Raw genomic sequence first — 17,254 nt, forward strand, 5'->3', positions numbered from 1 at the left:
ACCACAGAGTTGATGACTTCAGTAACAAATTATTTCCTCACTATCTAGAGGCTACAAGTCTGAGGTCATAGTCCTTAGTAGTTTTGGTTTCTTCTGAGGAAAGTGGCCATTTTTTTGTGTCCAAATTTCCTTTTATTAGGATACCAATCAGATTGGATTAAGGCTTTCTTAGAGGCCTCATCTTAAATTAATCACATCCTTAAATATAGTCACATTCTGAGGTATTGGGGGGTGAAGGTTTAAACGTGAATTCTTGGGGAGCACAATATAGTTTCAAAAAATCACCTCTTAGAGTAATCAGCTGTGGAACTTGACAGTTTTGCCCATGTAATGATACTGTTTTCTTCTTAGTACTATGAAGTATTCCTTCAACAGTCTCCACTGGAACCCTGTCTTCTGTTTCATGAAGGTGGATACTGGCGTGAGCTCATAGTTCGTACCAATAATCAAGGACATACAATGGCTATCATCATTTTCCATCCCCAGGAATTAAGTCAGGTGAGCCTCACAGGAAAAGGGACAACTTCTGTAGTAACACTGTTACTATTAATGCTTCAGTTGGTTTTTGGAAGTTTTGGGACTGATAGTAGAAATCACACATCCACAAAATATTTCTGAGAGGGTTTGGGAATTAGGAGAAATTGGAAAGGGTACATACTGCTGGCAATCTATAAAGTTGCAGAGACTGGCTAGGTTGCCAAATTTATTATCATGCAGTAACTCCTAAGTATTTTCATAAGAACTTGGCTCATAATAGTAGGTACACTAAGCCAAGAAGACAATTCTATAGACTAGAATTTCAGAATTTTATAGTCCAGATAAAAGTATAATTTGAATTTGTAATGCACTTGGAGCTTTCAAATATTCCCATATTAAAGCATTCCTATATTTAGGTAATCATCTCAACCAACTTGTGGAATAGGCAGGAGAAAGAGGAATGTTGTCACCCTTATCTTAAAAAAAATGAGCAAATGGAGGCATTGGAATACTCAAGGTTAAAGAGTCAGTTAAGGGTTGGGGATGTGGCTCAAGCAGTAGTGCGCTCGCTTGGCATGTGCGGGGCGCTGGGTTCAATCCTCAGCACCACATACAAATAAAGATGTTGTGTCCACCGAAAACTAAAAAAATAAAAATAAAATAAAATAAAAAATTCTCTCTCTCTCTCTCTCTCTCTCTCTCTCTCTCTCTTTTAAAAAAAAAGTCAGTTAATAGCAAAACCAGGATTTGAATTCCTGGCCTGGTGTTTTAACTCTGTGTCTCCAACATGGATTTGTTGTCATTTTTTGGTACCGGAGTTTGAATTCAGAGGTGTTTAACCACTGAGTCACATCTCCAACCTTTTTAAAATATTTTATTGAGAGGTAGGGTCTGGATGAGTTCTTAGGGCCTTGCTGCTGAGGCTGGCTTTGAACATGAGATCTTCCTGCTTCAGCCTTCTGAGCCACTGGGATTATAGGAATGCGCCACTACACATGGCTCCAATATGTTTTATTGAGCTATGTCGGTGTGTCAAGCTAATGCTTAGGCTCTCTGTAATGATGTAGGGATTTTCCAGATATTCTGAACTAAACAAAAGGAGCCACCATTCTCATTCTCATTCTCCTCTGTGAATTTCTTTCATTTCTTCTAGGACTCATGTCTTCTGAGGTAGTGTTTGGGTGGGTGGTTGGGATTTCTGAAGTGGAGAAGTATGAAGGGAATGGAAAGTTATTGCCATTGCATGATGGGACAGAAGCTTAGTTTAGCTCCTTTTTTACAAGAATAACTCACACTTTCTTTTTTTTTTGTTTTTGTTTTTATTTTGGTGGGAAGTACCAGGGATTGAACTCAGGGACATTCAACCACTGAGCCACATACCTATCCCTGTTTTGCATTTTATTAGAGGCACGGTCTTACTGAGTTGCTTAGAGCCTCACTAAATGGCTGAGGCTGGCTTTGAACTCCCAATCCTCCTGCCTCCGCCTCCTGAACCACTGGGATTACAGGCCTGCGCCACTGCACCCAGACAACTCTCACTTTCTTTAGAGAACTATTAGAAGCTCTAACTAAAGACAGTACCAGTTCTATTGTATAGGTTTGGTAAAAAGCTGAAAAGTTAAGCACTGCTTCTACTGAGATGTGAAAATAATATGTTTTTTCTTCCTATAGAATGTTGTTTTATGTTAAGTGTTATAGTGAGATTTGAGAGACATATCTTCTTGTCTGATTACTGTAGGACTGATTAACATAGAACTTGGAGAGAAAATTTATTAGAGGTAAGTCTTTCCTATACTCCTGATTTTTGTGGTCTGGACAGGAGGAGCTCCATATTCAGAAGGAAGCCATAAAGGAATTTTTCATCAAAGGCCCTGGAGCAGTCTGTGACTTGACCTCACTTTACTTCCAGGAATGGTATATCTGGGACAGCCAAACAAGCAAGTAGGAGCCTGATGGCTTGCTGTAGTCTGGGTTTGGGGATTGCTGGTGCAGGGCTATTGACAGCAGAGGATCTAGGCTTGAGTGGTCCTGGTTTTCATATACCAGCCAGGTCTGAGAATCCAGATCAGTATGTAAAAGTGAGAGTATCTGCCTGTGCCCCCATCTCTTGAGATTGGAATTCCTACAGAGCCCTCAGAGCCATGGCAAGGAAGCTCTGTCTCCTTGCTGAGATGGGGGCATCCCGTTCCAACCAAGCACTAGAGATGGAATGGTCTGCCATTCTAAGATGCTTTGTCTTTCTTTCCTAGCAAAATGACCCGTTGTAGCCATCAGCAGTCCCCCTACCAGCTCCTATTTGGGGAACCTCATATCTTTGAAGATCTCCTGGGTTTGAAGATTCGCATCTCTCCAGATGCTTTTTTCCAGATTAACACTGCTGGTGCAGAGATGCTCTATCGAACTGTGGGAGAGCTGAGTGGAGTGAATTCTAATACCATCCTCCTTGACATCTGCTGTGGAACTGGCAAGTGATAGCCCAAGGAAGAAGCTGTGTGATGCGAGCTCCCAAATGCTGTCTACATAATATTCAGAGCCATTTTAGGGTGGGTAGGGTAGGTGGTATAGGCATAAATGTGTTTAAAACCCTGAAATGCCTTCCTCTTATCCTCTAATTTCTCCAGGTGTGATTGGCCTGTCTCTGGCTCGGCATGCATCCCAGATCCTCGGGATTGAATTAGTGGAGCAGGCAGTAGAGGATGCCAGGTGGACTGCAGCCTTCAATGGTAAACAGTTACCATTTTGGGGGAAATGAAGAGATACAGTTGAAGGGCCATGGTTCAGGGGTACAACACTTGCCTACTGTGTGCATAGTACTGGCTTCTATCTCTGGGACTGGGGAATAAAAGAGATGCAGTTGTTTACATGATATGGAAAGAGTTATATGAAAAAGGGGAACTACTGTATCCCTGAACTTGGGAAGGCAAAATTCTGGAATAGTCAGGAGTTGGGTCCTGATGATTTTCTGGAAAAGTTCCCAGTATCATTTTTTTTGTCCAGAAGAGCCTGAGAGAAGGAATAAGCCTAGCTGATAGGAAGGGAACTCATAAAACTTGAGACAGAAGAGACTTCTTGACATTAGAATCACAAGGCATCATTATGTAATATGACAAGTTTCAAACCTATATTTTCAGCAGCAGAACTTTTCGTCAAATAAAATCATCCCAAACTATTATATAGAAAACAATTATCTTTTTCCTTCTACCCCACCTTCAGATAGCTCTTGAGGCTGGGCAAAATCCTCCAGTCCAGCAGGAAGAATGCTTGAGTAAAAGTCAAGGTTCTCATTTGATATAGGTACTTACATACATGTGAGTCATTAAGTTGTAAAATAACACTAGTCTTTCAAGCTGAAAGGCTTACTGAGATGTTCCAAAATATTTTGGAAAAAATGAAGCAGGGGGCTAGGGTTGTGGCTCAGCAGTAGAGCACTCGCCTAGCACATGTGAGGCCCTGGGCTCGATACTCAGCACCACCTAAAAATAAATATAGATATTGTGTCCAACCAAAAAATAAATATTAAAAAAAAAGAATGAAGCAGTCCAAATGCATCTCTTTCATTGTTTTTCATAGGTACGCTAGAATCAAAAGGAAGATGGCAGAGCCCTGGCTCCTATACATTTTGATAAAGCTGAACCTTCTCTTCCTGGGGTCAAGTTTTATCATATGGGCATCTCTTCTGCAGGCATCACCAACTGTGAATTTTACACTGGTAGAGCAGAGAAGATTTTGCCACAGCTACTCAAATCAAAGGAAGACAGGCAGTTAATCGTTGCTGTGGTGAACCCTGCCCGCGCTGGACTGCGTAAGGAGGAATGGATTAGTTGGATGTTCCCTATGATGTCTTCCCAGCTTTGATTCCTCATTCCCACACCATGCTAAGGGGGCTCTTTGTGTACTAATTATCAGCTTCTCCTCTATTCCTAACCAATCCTATGTCCTTGTCAGTTAGGAGTTCATGATAATGTGACCATGATAGGTTAATTATGTTAATAAGTTATTTTTTCCATTAGATTACCAGGTGGTTCAAGCAATTCGAAACTGCACCGCCATCCGCACTCTAGTTTTTGTTTCCTGCAAGCCCCATGGTGAAACCACAAGGAACATCATTGAGTGAGTCTTGGCTTCTTGTTAAAAATTACTTTTTCTTGGGCTGGGATTGTGGCTCAGTGATAGAGTGCTCGCTTAGCACGGGCGGGACCCGGGTTCGATTCTCAGCACCACATTAAAAAAAAAAAGGCATTGTATTGTGTCCATCTACAAAAGAAAAAAAAAAAAAAAGATTCTCTCCTTAAAAAAATTACTTTTTCTTATTATCAAAGTAATCCATGCTTACTGTGCACAATTTAGAAAATGTAGAGAGGCATAAAGAAAACTAAAAGAAAAAAATGATACCACTTTTAAAAGTCATTTAAGGTCCTAGTCTAGGTTGGGGCAAGACAGGCACTAACTTTGGGTATGTAGTTTTAAGAGGTTGTCAAATTTCAGTGATTGAGATAAAATTTTAATACAATATTTAATTATTTTTCTTTATTTTGAGTACTGGGGCTTGAACTCAGGTGCTTTACCACTGAACTATATAGCCAGCCCTTTTTTTTATTTAAGAGTCTACACATGAAAATATGTGGTATTTGTCTTTCTGTGTCTTATTTTATTTAACATAACATAGGAATGAACATAGGTGTTCCACTATCTCTTGGATAAGATGATTTCATTTCTTGAATATGATTGTCATATTTACCCAAAAGTGGAATAGCTGAATTATATAATAGATCTATTTTTAGTTTGTTGAGGAAACTCTAAATTGTTCCCTACATGACATTTCATTGTGGTTTTGACTTCCATTTACATCATTGCTCATGTTATTGAGCAATTTTGCATAATTTTGTTGATCATTTTGAATTTTTTCTTTTGAGAAGTGTCCATTCATATCATTTATCCTTTTTTCCCCCCTTTTGGTGTTAGGGATTAAACCTAGGGTGCTTAACCATGGAGTGATATCCCTATCCTTTTTATTTTATTTCAAGATGTGATCTCACTAAGTTGCTGGATTGACCTCAAACTTGAAATCCTCCTGCCTCATCCTATTGAGTTTCTGGGATTTCAGGTGTGCACCACCACACCTGGCTATTTGCCCATTTTTTAATGGGATTAATTTTGTTAGGTATTACATTTTTGAGTTCCTTATATGTTCTAGATATTAGTTCTTTGTTGGTTGAATAGTTTGCAAATATTTTCTCTCATCCTGTAGGTTGTCTCATTGCTAGTTGTTTTGTTTACTGTGTAGAAGTACTGGGGAGGGTGAGATGAGGGGGATTATTGAGAGGTTGGATGACAGGTACCAAAATGTAGTTCATTAGAATTAGTAAGTGGGGGAACTATAGTTCACAATAACCTACTGTATATTTTATGAATAACTACAAGTGAGGAGCTTTAAGCCTCCAAACACTGATAAGGAGATGGAAATTTTAACTATCCTGATTTGATCAGTACATATTATATACATGAAATATCACACTGAAATATCACACTGTATTCCATAAATATATAAAATTATTATGTGTTAATTTTAAATGCCCTTGCACTTGCTAAACCTTACCTCAGTTCCTTACCCTAATCCTGGTATTGAGTTCAATAAAACATTTATAAAAGTAGGTGACTAGCCTATAGGCTGGAACTTTCCAATTTGATATTCTAAAATATTGCATCATAGTATTATATTGATTACTGGGATTTTTGTTGGCCTGTTAAATTTTGCTCCAAATGCTTAAATGCTTATAACTCACTTCACTCTAGTTTTGGCCCTGGTCAACTATTTTGATTTTTGCAATTGAACCCATGGTTTCATACACACTATGCAAGCATCCTACCACTGACCTACATCCCTAGCCCAGATTAGATTTTTTTTTATCATTGTTTTTTCTTTCTCTTCAGTTTTCTTTAGGTTTATTGTTCCTTTTTAGCTTGTGGACTTGAAAATTAAGTTGGCTGGGAATGTAGCTCACTTGTAGAGTGCTTGCCTGGCATGTGTGAAGTCCTGGGTTCAATCTCCAGTCCTGCCAAAAAAAAAAAATCCATAAGTTAATGAACTATGAAACAAAAAAATCTGTTAACATTTGACATGTAAACAATAAGGAATTCTTAGAAAAAAATATAAAGCTGAGCATAGTGGTATAATCCTGTAATCATGGTGATTATGGAGGCTGAGGCAGGAGGATGGCAATTTTGAGGCCAGACTGGCAACGTAGAATCAGTCTTACAAAGGGCTGGGAGTGTAATTCAGAGGTGTATCACTCCCTGGATTTGATCTCTAGTACTGCCCCAAACAAAAAGGTAATTAAATATGAAGGGGTAAAACAAAACCATGAAGTCATAAATGAGAAAAATGGCAAATCTGTGGATTTTGTACAAGGGATTGAACTCGGGGGCACTCGATCACTGAGCCACATCCCCAGCCCTGTTTTGTATTTCATTTAGAGACAGGGTCTTACTGAGTTGCTTAGGGCCTCACTAAGTTGCTGAGGCTGCTTTGAATTTGTGATCGTCCTGCCTCAGCCACCCAAGCCACGGGGATTACAGGTGTGTGCCACTATACCCGGCTTGAAATATTTCTGAATGTGTAGTGAAGGTGGCATCTTAAATGTGGAGGAAAAGATGAACTATTCAATAAATGGTGTTGGACAGCCATGTAGCCATGGCAAAAGAAAAAAAAAAGCTGTAAACCCAGGATAAATCAGAAACTAATAAAAGATTTAAATGGTAAAATGGGGGAGAACCATAACTTCACCCTAAGACATCGTAGCATTCATTATAATCTTGGCATGCAGAAGCCATCTCTGAGAATTCAGAAGCCATGTGATAAAAGGTTGTTCTATCTGACTATATAAAAATATAGTTGTGTGTTGCTTAACTACAGGAATATGATCTGAGAAATGAGTCATTTGGTGATTTTTTCCAGTATGCATAGAGTATACTTACACAAACCATGATGGCTAAGATGTTACTAAGTGAAATAAGCTATGTGACCACTGTAAAAAATGCAGTCTGTTGTTGACTGAAATGTCATTATGAGGCACATGTAATTTCTCCTTTTGTTATACTATACACAGAAATGAATTAAAAATGTGTCATAAAACTTAATGTCAGAGCTGAAACTAAAGAACTCTTAGAAGAAAACCAATATGATTTTATGTCTCTGTGACCTTAGATTAGGCTTTTGATGTGACATCAAAAGCCCAAGGACAAAAATAATGTATTGAAATAATAAAAAAGAATTTTGTGCTTCAAATGATAGCATCAAGAAAGTAAAAAGTTGCTGGTTGCAGTGGTGCATGCCTGTAATCTCAGCAGCTTGGAGGTTGAGGCAAAAGGATCTTGAGTTCAGAATCAGCCTCGGCAACTTAGGCCCTAAGGAACTCTGTGACACCTGTCTCTAAATAAGATATTAACAAAGGGCTGGGTTAGTGGCTCAGTGGTTAAATGCCCCTGGGTTCAATCCCTGGTACCCCCCCCCAAAAAAAAAAAGTCAACCCATGGAATAGGAAAAAGAATTGCAAAAATATATGCAAAAGCCAGACACAAAAGACCACATATTGTATGATTCCAAATGACATGTCTACAATAGGCAAATCTATGAAACATAATAGATTTATGGTTACCTAGGGTGGAGGTGGGTTCTGGGGAGACATGGTATGTGATTGCTAAGAGGTGTGTGGAATATTGGGCTAATGAAATGAAAGTGATCCAAAATTGATTGTGATGATGGATGCACAACTCTGAATATACTAAAAATCACTGAATTGTAAGTGGGTAAGCTATATTGTATGTGAATTCTATATCAATAAAACTTAAGTCAGTAACTTACACATGATGAAAAGCTCCATAAGCAATGACAGAAGACAAAAAAAATTTATAGTTTATATCACAAAAACTTCTAAGTCTATAGCAGACTCCTGGAAATCAATAAGAAAAAGAACAACAGTGCAGCAGAAAAACAAATAGGATATGAAAAGGACATTTTATAAATGGGTTACAAACCATGAAATGATACTGCCTCTCCCATAGTAATGGAAATGAAATTAAAAGTATATCGAGATACCACTTTTTACATCTCAGATTGGCAAAAGTATAAAAGTTTGATGTGCACGGTTGGCAATAATATGAGATAACATGCATTTAAAAAACTAACTGTGGTAAATTGAGCACTAACCCTATGGAAATTGGTACTATCCTTTTGGAGGGAAATTTAGAAATATAGATTAAAATTACAGAAGTATATATACCCTTAGAACCAGAAATTTCATTCCTGAGGCTTTATTCTAAGGTAAAATTCATACATGTAATGTGTCTATAAAGTTATTGCAGTATTTTAACAGCAAAAGATTAAATAGACTAAAGACCATCAGAAGAGAACTGATTAAATCAAATGTGCTTATCCACACAATAGAATGTCGTACTAGTATGAAAATGAATGACTATGTTCTCTATGAAAATCTCTAGGGTGTGTTATTTTAACAGCTTTATTGATATAGAATTCATGTGTCATACAATTCACCCAGTTGAAGAATATGATTCAATGAATTTTGATATGTTCTTAGACTTGAGTAGCCATCTCCACGATCTAATTCCAGAATGTTTTTGTCATCTCAAAAATGAACCCTATACCTATTGAAATCATTTACTTACTTCCAACCACCACCTTCTGGTCCTAGGAAATCACTATTCTGTCTCTATAGATTTGCCTACTCTGGGCATTTCATATACATCGAATCCTATATTGTATGAGTCTTTGCATCTGATTTCTTTCAAATAGCATAATGTTTGCAAAGTTGTTCCTTCCAAAACTTTTTATTCCTTATTGTATTAAAAATGTTCTATTGTGAATGTAATACTGAATATCTTTGTCTTGTGCTTGATTTTTTTTTTTTTTTATTTTGGCGGTGGGAAAGGGGATACTTGACCACTGAGCCACATCTCAGCCTTATTTTGTATTTTATTTAGAGACAGGGTCTCACTGAGTTGCTTAGCACCTCGCTTTTTCAGAGGCTGGCTTTGAACTCGCGATCCTCCTCCCTCAACCTCCTGAGCCGCTGGGATTACACGCTTGAGCCACCATTTTAATGGAACAGTGCTGCTTAAACTTGAGTGTTATCCAGGGAAACAAACACTCTTCCACTTTCCTTGGGTTTAAACTGGTAACAACCTTTTTTAGAACAGTTTAGTGGTACATGTCTTAAGGCCTTAAAAAAATATAGGCTCTTCAACTTAGCAGTTTCACTAAATGTGCAAAGCTATAACTACTTATATTCACAGAGGGACTTTTTGAAATAGCAAAAGGTTAGAGGCAGCTTAGATTTCCAGTAGCAAGCAATTATATAAATAAACTGTTACATCTATCTAGTGAAATGGCATATTGCCAGTAAAAGTGCGGTAGCTTTACCTATAATGGAGAGGTGCTCGTGATGTGTGAAAAATCGCGTTGTAAAGCAGTACGAACTAAGTACAATGCACCTCCATCTTTAAAAATCAACTTAAATATACATAATTTGTAAGGTATACACTGAAAAGTTTGGAGTGATGATTCTTCTGGAGTTTATAAGTGAATTTTTGTTCTTTTTTGTCTGACTGCATTTTCTGTAATGAGCCATTGAGAAAGGGGGGAGAAGTGATCTACTTTGAAAATTTCAATAGAATGAATATAATTCAGTGAATATTTAGTAATTGCCTTCTGATTGCAAATCATTCAGAACAGTACCTGACTTAGGCTTCACATTCCATTTACCAAATATATGTTGAACTCCTGTCACATCTGGGAACACAGATGAATGATAAATGGCTTTTGCTTCATTTATATCCTCAGAAATATTATACAGATGGTCTTTACCTTATGATGGTTGGAATTTTTTTTATGATGGTGTGAAAGGTATACACATTCAGTGAAAACCACACTTTGAATTTTCATCATTTTTTGAGCTAGCAATACCATGATGCTGGGCAGCAGCAGCAGACCACATCTCCCAGTCACATGATTACCAAAGGATCTTTTTTTATTTTATTTTTTTGATACTGTGGGATTGAACCCAGGGCTTTGTGCATGTTAAGCATATGCTCTAATCTAGCCTGTGGAGTGTACTTTTGACTTGATATTTGCAGCTTACTATGGGTTATCAGAACATAAAACCTCATCATAAGTTGAGGAGCATCTGAACTACAGTTAAAATGATGGATAAGGGGCTGGGGTTATACCTCTGTGGTAGACGATTTGCCTGACATGTGTGAGGCACTGGGTTCGATTATCAGCACCACAAATAAATAAAGGTTCACTGACAATTAAAATAATTTTAAAAAGATGGATAAGAAAAACCATTATATTTGGGGTTGGGATTGTAGCTCAGTGGTAGAGCTCTTGCCCCTCATGCAGGAGGCACTGGGTTCAATCCTCAGCACCACATAAAAATAAAGACAGTGTCCATCTGCAAATAAAAATTAAAAAAAGAAAAACCATTACATTAAATATGATGAACTAGATATATGAGAGAAACATGGGATGTTGTGGGAACACAAAGGAAAGGCTTCCATTTTAAGCAGTTTTTTTTTTTTTTCTTACTACTGGGTATTGAACCCAGGGGCACTTAACCACTGAGCCACATCCCCAGTCCTTTTTTGTATTTTATTTAGAGACAGGGTCTCAGAGTTTCTTAGGGCCTCACTAAGTTGCTGAGGCTGGCTTTGAACTCGTGTCCTGCCTCAGCCTCCAGAGCCACTGAGATTACAGGTGTGCACCACAGTGCCCTGTTCATTTTCAGCATTTGTGTTCTTGTATGTACTTTTGTTTTTAGAAATCAATATGATTTGTTTTTACAGGCTGTGCTGTCCTCCAAACTCTGCTAAGAAGCTTGTAGGTGAGCCTTTTGTCCTGAGCCGAGCTGTACCTGTGGATTTGTTTCCCCATACCCTGCACTGCGAGCTGGTGCTCCTCTTTACTCGATAAGAAACCTCCTAGAACACTGAAGGTTATTTGTTGAGGCTGAAATGTTGGAAACTTCCAGGTTTGTGATATTGTTACACTGCAGACTCTGAGAACATTACTAGGGAAACTAGTCTTTGGATATGAACAGGAAGAATATAGTAGGCTCCTGTTTGAAGCAGATTTAACCTTAATTGTTAGGTTCCTTTGATTATTCATGTTTGCCAAGTTTTGACCAGTCACCACATCTTGGCCCTGGATTTAGACTTCTCCCTTCCTTTTCCTATCAGCTGATATAGATCCCTTGGCACCAGTTTATAGTCTTGTTTCCTCCTTCTGATTCTGCTTGCAGCATGACAACTGAGTTTTTTAGCAGGTGATAATAATTTCACATTGCCTGGGATCTGTGCATTTTCTTAGAGATTTTACTATTTCTAGATATTTTTAAGACTTAAAAGGTCATGAGATAATCAAGAGTTAGAACTTGAAACATACATAGCTTTTTAAAAAAAGCAGAGCCAGCTGCTATAGTGATTGTAGGGTGACTAAATGATCATCAGTAGAGATTCATTCCTTTGGTTTTCTAGGATTTGAGGCTTGTTGAATAACCTTTAAAAATATGGTTTTCTCTAGGAACAACCAAATAGATATCACCTACAGAAGGAGATTGAATTATTGGGGAGACCCCAAGGGAAGGGAGGTTTTCAAAGAAGAGATCAAATACCTGTAATTGTGCTGTGTAGTATGAAGGCAGAAAGCTACAGAATCTGGAGCTATTATAATATGTATTACAATAAAGTATATATGGAAAACTGACTTCAAAATTCTCTAGTTCATGATTTCTTCAATTCTGGAGTTTTTCTTGAACAGTTGCCCACCAACACAGATTATGTTTTGACTTTTTAATACTCTAAGGATATGTAATTTAGCAATCATTGTGTAATTTAAAAAATGATATCAGGTTAACTGGTATTTGTAATTCTGAGTACTAAATACTTCTAGAGAAGCCTCTTTATCAGAAAAATATATGTTGAAGCTACTATATTTTATTTCCTTTTCTTTTATGAGATGGTCAGTCAGGTGCAGCTACAAAAGGAGACACAGGAGAGGCTCCAGAAAACAATACGTATTATCTCACAGGTCCTAGGGACAGAAGACATTCAATATCACTGAGGGACACATACATAAGAAAGACACCAAGGTTGTCAGGAGGCAGAAGGCAAGAGCAAGGGGAAGGTTTAGGCCATAGCCTTTACTGGGGATTTTTCTGGAAAGATAAGGAAGGGTGAACAGTTTAGGATTAACTAGTTTGAACAATTGTGACAGGCTTGAGCTATAGGTGTGGTTTCTAGTTGTCTGGTACTTCGCCCTAGGATGATTCGGGTAGAATAATGTTGTTTCTTAGAGTACACCAACCAGATAGAGGTAGTAGGGCTCTGAATTGGGTCCCTTTGTATATAAAGGACATTGCTACAGTTGGGACTTTGGGGCACATTACAGATCCAATGTGTTGAAGGCTTGATCCACAGCCTGTGGAGCGATTGTGAGATGGTGGAACTTTTAGGAGGTGGAGCCTGGTGGAAGGAAATTAAGTCATTGAGGTCATCCCCTCGAAAAGGACTGGGGCATCCTGGACATCTATTCTCTTTGCTTCCTGGCCACCATGAGGTAAACAGCTTTTCTCTACATTATGTGCTCTCTGCCATGATATTGTTCTTTTCCCTAGGCCCAGAAGCAATGGGGTCAAGTGACTTTGAACTGAAACCTCTGAAATCATGAACCAAACAAATCTTTTTGTCACAGTGATGGAAAGTTGATTAACAGGCACCTTCTGCCTACACCCTTAAGGTAGCAAGAATTAGATAACTCTAGGAAGGGCAGTCTCTGCAACCAAAAAGGTGTTTTGTTTTGTTTTTTTTTAAAGACATCAAAAGAGCATAATACACACACACACACACACACACACACACACACATATTACGATGACTATTCATTTTAATAGAAGAAAATAATCTAAAATGATTAAGCCTTTGCTTATGGTAGTCAACTAAGTTTTTTTCCCTACTTCCTTATGTTTTAATTTTATGTAATAGGAAACAGAAACATGTATATATGCACATATATATAAGCATACATATTATATATATATATTTCATATTGAAACATACATTTTAAAAAAATTCCCCATCTTTTGGGGTTACATTTTGAAGATTTTTTTTTAAAATATATTTTTAGATGTTGAAGGACCTTTATTTTATTTATTTATTTATATGTGGTTGCAGAGGATCGAACCCAGTGCCTCACATATGCTAGACAAGTGCTCTATCACTGAGCCACAACCCCAGCCCTTGAAAAGACTTTTATAACTGAAGAATTTTAAAATTTAGGGTTTCACACATGATAGGCACATGCTATACCACTGAACTACATCCTTGGTCCCTGAATTTATAATGCAACTATACCCCCCCCCCAATATGAGTAAATGGCGACAGCATATACCCGTTATCTAAGCCAGAAACCAGAGTTCTCTTATTCCTGTTTTAACTGCCTAAAAGGTAGATTTCCACCTGTATATCTTTTTAATTTTTTGATACTGGGGATTAAACTCAGGGGTGCTTAACTACTGAGCCCCTTCCCCAACCCTTTTTTATATTTTATTTAGAGACAGTCTTCCTGAGTTGCTTAGGGCCTTGTTACGTTGCTGAGGCTGCTAGCTTTGAACTTGCAATCCTCCTGTCTTAGCCTCCCAAGCTGCTAGGATTACAGGCATGCACCACTGCACCCGGCTCCACCTGGTTATTTCCTCTAAATACTCCAAACTCAATGTATTCAATGTTGAGTCCTTTCTTTTCCCTGAACCTGTTCTTCCTCCTCTATTCCTATTCTTAATGAATATACCAGTCTACAGAGTCATTGGAGTGCGAAGCCTAGGAATGATCTGAATTATCCTGTACTATTGCCCTCATCTAATTTATCATCAAATTGCCGACCCTGCAGGCTATAATCATTTCTCACCAGATTTTTATTGCAAAAGTCATCTTTCCAACTGATGTTGTTTATATCCACTCCTTATCCCCTTCCATTCCGAAAATTCTCTACAGCCTGGGTTATTTTTCTCTAAAATGCACATTGCATTATATTTCTCCATTGCTTTCAAAATCTGTCATTGGCTTATTACTATTTTTAAAATAAAGTACTAAACTCCTTTATGAACCTAAAAAGCCACTTCATAATCTAGGGAGCCTCATTTCTCTGTACACATTGAATAACTTTTCCTAAAAGGACAAATTTCTTCCATTTTGGTCCTTTTAAAATTCTGTTTCCTGGCTGGGTGTGGTTGCACATGCGTGTAATCCCAGCAACTCAGGAGGCTGAGGCAGGAGGATCATGAGTTCAAACCAGCCACAGCAACTTAATGAGGCCCTAAGCAACTTAGTAAGACCCTGTCTCAAAATAAATAAATAAATAAATAAATAAATAAATAAATAAATAAAATGGCTAGGGATGTAGATTTAAAAGAACAACAACAACAACAAAAAACTGTTTCCTCAACTTTTTTTCCTTACCTCTTCTGGCTAACTCATCTGTTTTTTAAACTTGGATATTTTTCTTTGAAGGGATATCTAGTGGATGGATAAATACAGGATTGGCTATGGACAATTTACTTCCTCATTATTTTGTTATTTTATATCCTGTTAGCTCATTTTAGAATTGAGCTTTCATCAATTTTATTATGAAAAATTTCAGGCATAAAAGAAAATTGAAAGATGAGTACAACAAGCTGTAAATCTGCCACCAAGATTCAATAAATGTTAACATGGTGTGTTAATATAACATGTGTAAGTGTTTTTTTAATATTACATTTTTAATTGTAGATGGACACAGTACCTTTATTTATTTATTAATGTGGTGCTGAGAATCGAACCCAGTGCATCACACATGCTAGGCAAACGCTCTACCACTGAACTACAACCCCAGCCCTGAGTAAATGTTTTTTAATAAACCATTTGAAAGTGAATTTGTAAGTACCTTGACACTTAACTTTTAAATACCTCATCATCTTGTAAGCATAAAGACATTTTTGTACATAACCATAACAACATAAGCCCAGCTAAGAAAATTAACAAGTTCTCAGCACTTGTTACTGAGAAAATATGTAGTCCATTGCTTCATAAAGTGTGATCTAGACTACCTTGTGGTTCACAGATATGATGGAGTTTGCACTAGAGTTTCTATCAGAGTACAACATTCTTCATCCAGAAAGTCATTACAAGAAGAAAACAGTTAATGTAACCAGTATACTTAATAGCATGGTTTATTTACATGCATGACCTGGCTGAGTAGGTGTATATTCAATTTTCCCCCAAAAGTCTTTCATGGCCAATTCATTCTTTGTATTTGGTTGTATCTTTTCAGTCTTTTCAAATCTAGTACATTCTCCCCATCTTTTTAATTTTCATGGCACTGGCAATTGAACCCAGGGGCACTTTATCACCAATCTACAACCCTAACCCTTTCTATTTTTAATTCTGATACAGGGTCTCATTAAGTTGCTGAGCATCTTGCAAAGTTGCTGAGGCTGACCATGAATTTGTGATCCACCTGCCTCATTCTCCTGAATCACTCTTCGTGGCACTGACTTCTTGAGAACCAGGCCTGTCCCATGTTATGGATTTGTTTGACCATAGTCTAAAAACTATCCTGGTTTGCCTTGGACTCTTGCCATTTTGAGCAAGCACTAATTCTGCATCTGGGAAATCCCATTAGTCTTGGGTAAATCAGGATGGTGTGTTTTCTTATGGGGTTTTTAATTCCTTCTTCCAACACATGAATTTCTTGTAAACTGGAAATTAGGTCAAATTGCTTGATTAGATCCAGATTAGAATATTTTTGATAATATTTACAATTATGTGTGTGTGGAACTGAGAATGGAACCCAGGGCCTAGCAGTTGTTACACAAGTCATATACCCAGCCCTGTTTTTTGTTTTTTTTTTTTTTTTCCTGGTACCAGGAAAAAAAAACAACAACAACAAAAAACAGGAGCACTTGACCACTGAGCCACGTCCCCAACTGGTACCTTGCAACTGGTACTTGCAACACTCCTGTTTCCAACAACCTCTTAGCTAAAGATTTTAGCATCCATTTATTACTATTTTTTTTATTTTTTAAAATTTTCTGATAGTAATTTAATTGGGAGTTGTACAATCTTGATTTCCTAAATCAGTCATTCACTGTTTATAGCTGATATTCTACTGTAAAAATGAGCTTTTCCTCATCTATAGGGCATTAACTATTTTCTTCAAAAAGGCAAGGGAAGTATATATAATCCTTTCTATTTAAATACAAATTTTCATAGCAAGAAGTTCATATATCATTGCCAATTATGGCAGTTTTTTTAAAATATCACTTGTTTTTCTTATTTAATTTCAGTGTTATGTATTCAGCTTCTTTAATTTTGGTCCTGGGGGTTGAACTTGGGGGCACTCAACCACTGAGCCACATCCCAGTCCTATTTTGTATTTTATTAGAAACAGGGTCTCACTGAGTTGCTCAGTGCCTTGGCTTTTGCTGAGGCTGGCTTTGAACTCCAATCCTCCTGCTTTAGCCTCCTGAGCTGTGGGATTACAGGCATGTGCCACTATGCCCAGCTATTCAGCTCATTTTCTTTGCTCAATTTTTTTCCAGTTTGGCCAGGGGGAATCCCTTTAGGCTGGTTCCCATTTCCTTTAGACATGGCTTCATTGGTCTTTGAACCCATCCTTAGATTTTGGCACAAGATTCCCAGGCTCATTGTGCATTTTTCCTGCCCTAGT

At 37.7% G+C, this 17,254-nt stretch overlaps 1 protein-coding gene across 8 annotated transcripts in view; it reads left to right on the forward strand.

Annotated features, from left to right (window-relative positions):
- Trmt2b (tRNA methyltransferase 2B) overlaps window positions 1-17,254 on the forward strand; it is a 53,605-nt gene that overhangs the window by 28,219 nt on the left and 8,132 nt on the right. For 3 of the 8 annotated variants that reach the window (XM_077106658.1, XM_077106659.1, XM_077106660.1), the window contains 7 exons: window positions 352-498; window positions 2,297-2,391; window positions 2,727-2,941; window positions 3,099-3,200; window positions 4,160-4,279; window positions 4,488-4,587; window positions 11,338-12,207. In XM_077106658.1, coding sequence (XP_076962773.1) covers window positions 352-498; window positions 2,297-2,391; window positions 2,727-2,941; window positions 3,099-3,200; window positions 4,160-4,279; window positions 4,488-4,587; window positions 11,338-11,464 — 906 coding nt within the window. In that variant the 3' untranslated portion in view covers window positions 11,465-12,207. Of the gene's footprint in view, window positions 1-351; window positions 499-2,296; window positions 2,392-2,726; window positions 2,942-3,098; window positions 3,201-4,159; window positions 4,280-4,487; window positions 4,588-11,337; window positions 12,208-12,940; window positions 12,983-17,254 lie in introns of those variants that run through there. The other 5 variants (XR_013154631.1, XR_013154630.1, XM_077106662.1 and 2 more) reach the window with 5 other exon arrangements.

This window comes from Callospermophilus lateralis, chromosome X (assembly GCF_048772815.1).
Source record: "Callospermophilus lateralis isolate mCalLat2 chromosome X, mCalLat2.hap1, whole genome shotgun sequence".
NCBI classification, from domain to species: Eukaryota; Metazoa; Chordata; class Mammalia; order Rodentia; family Sciuridae; genus Callospermophilus; species Callospermophilus lateralis.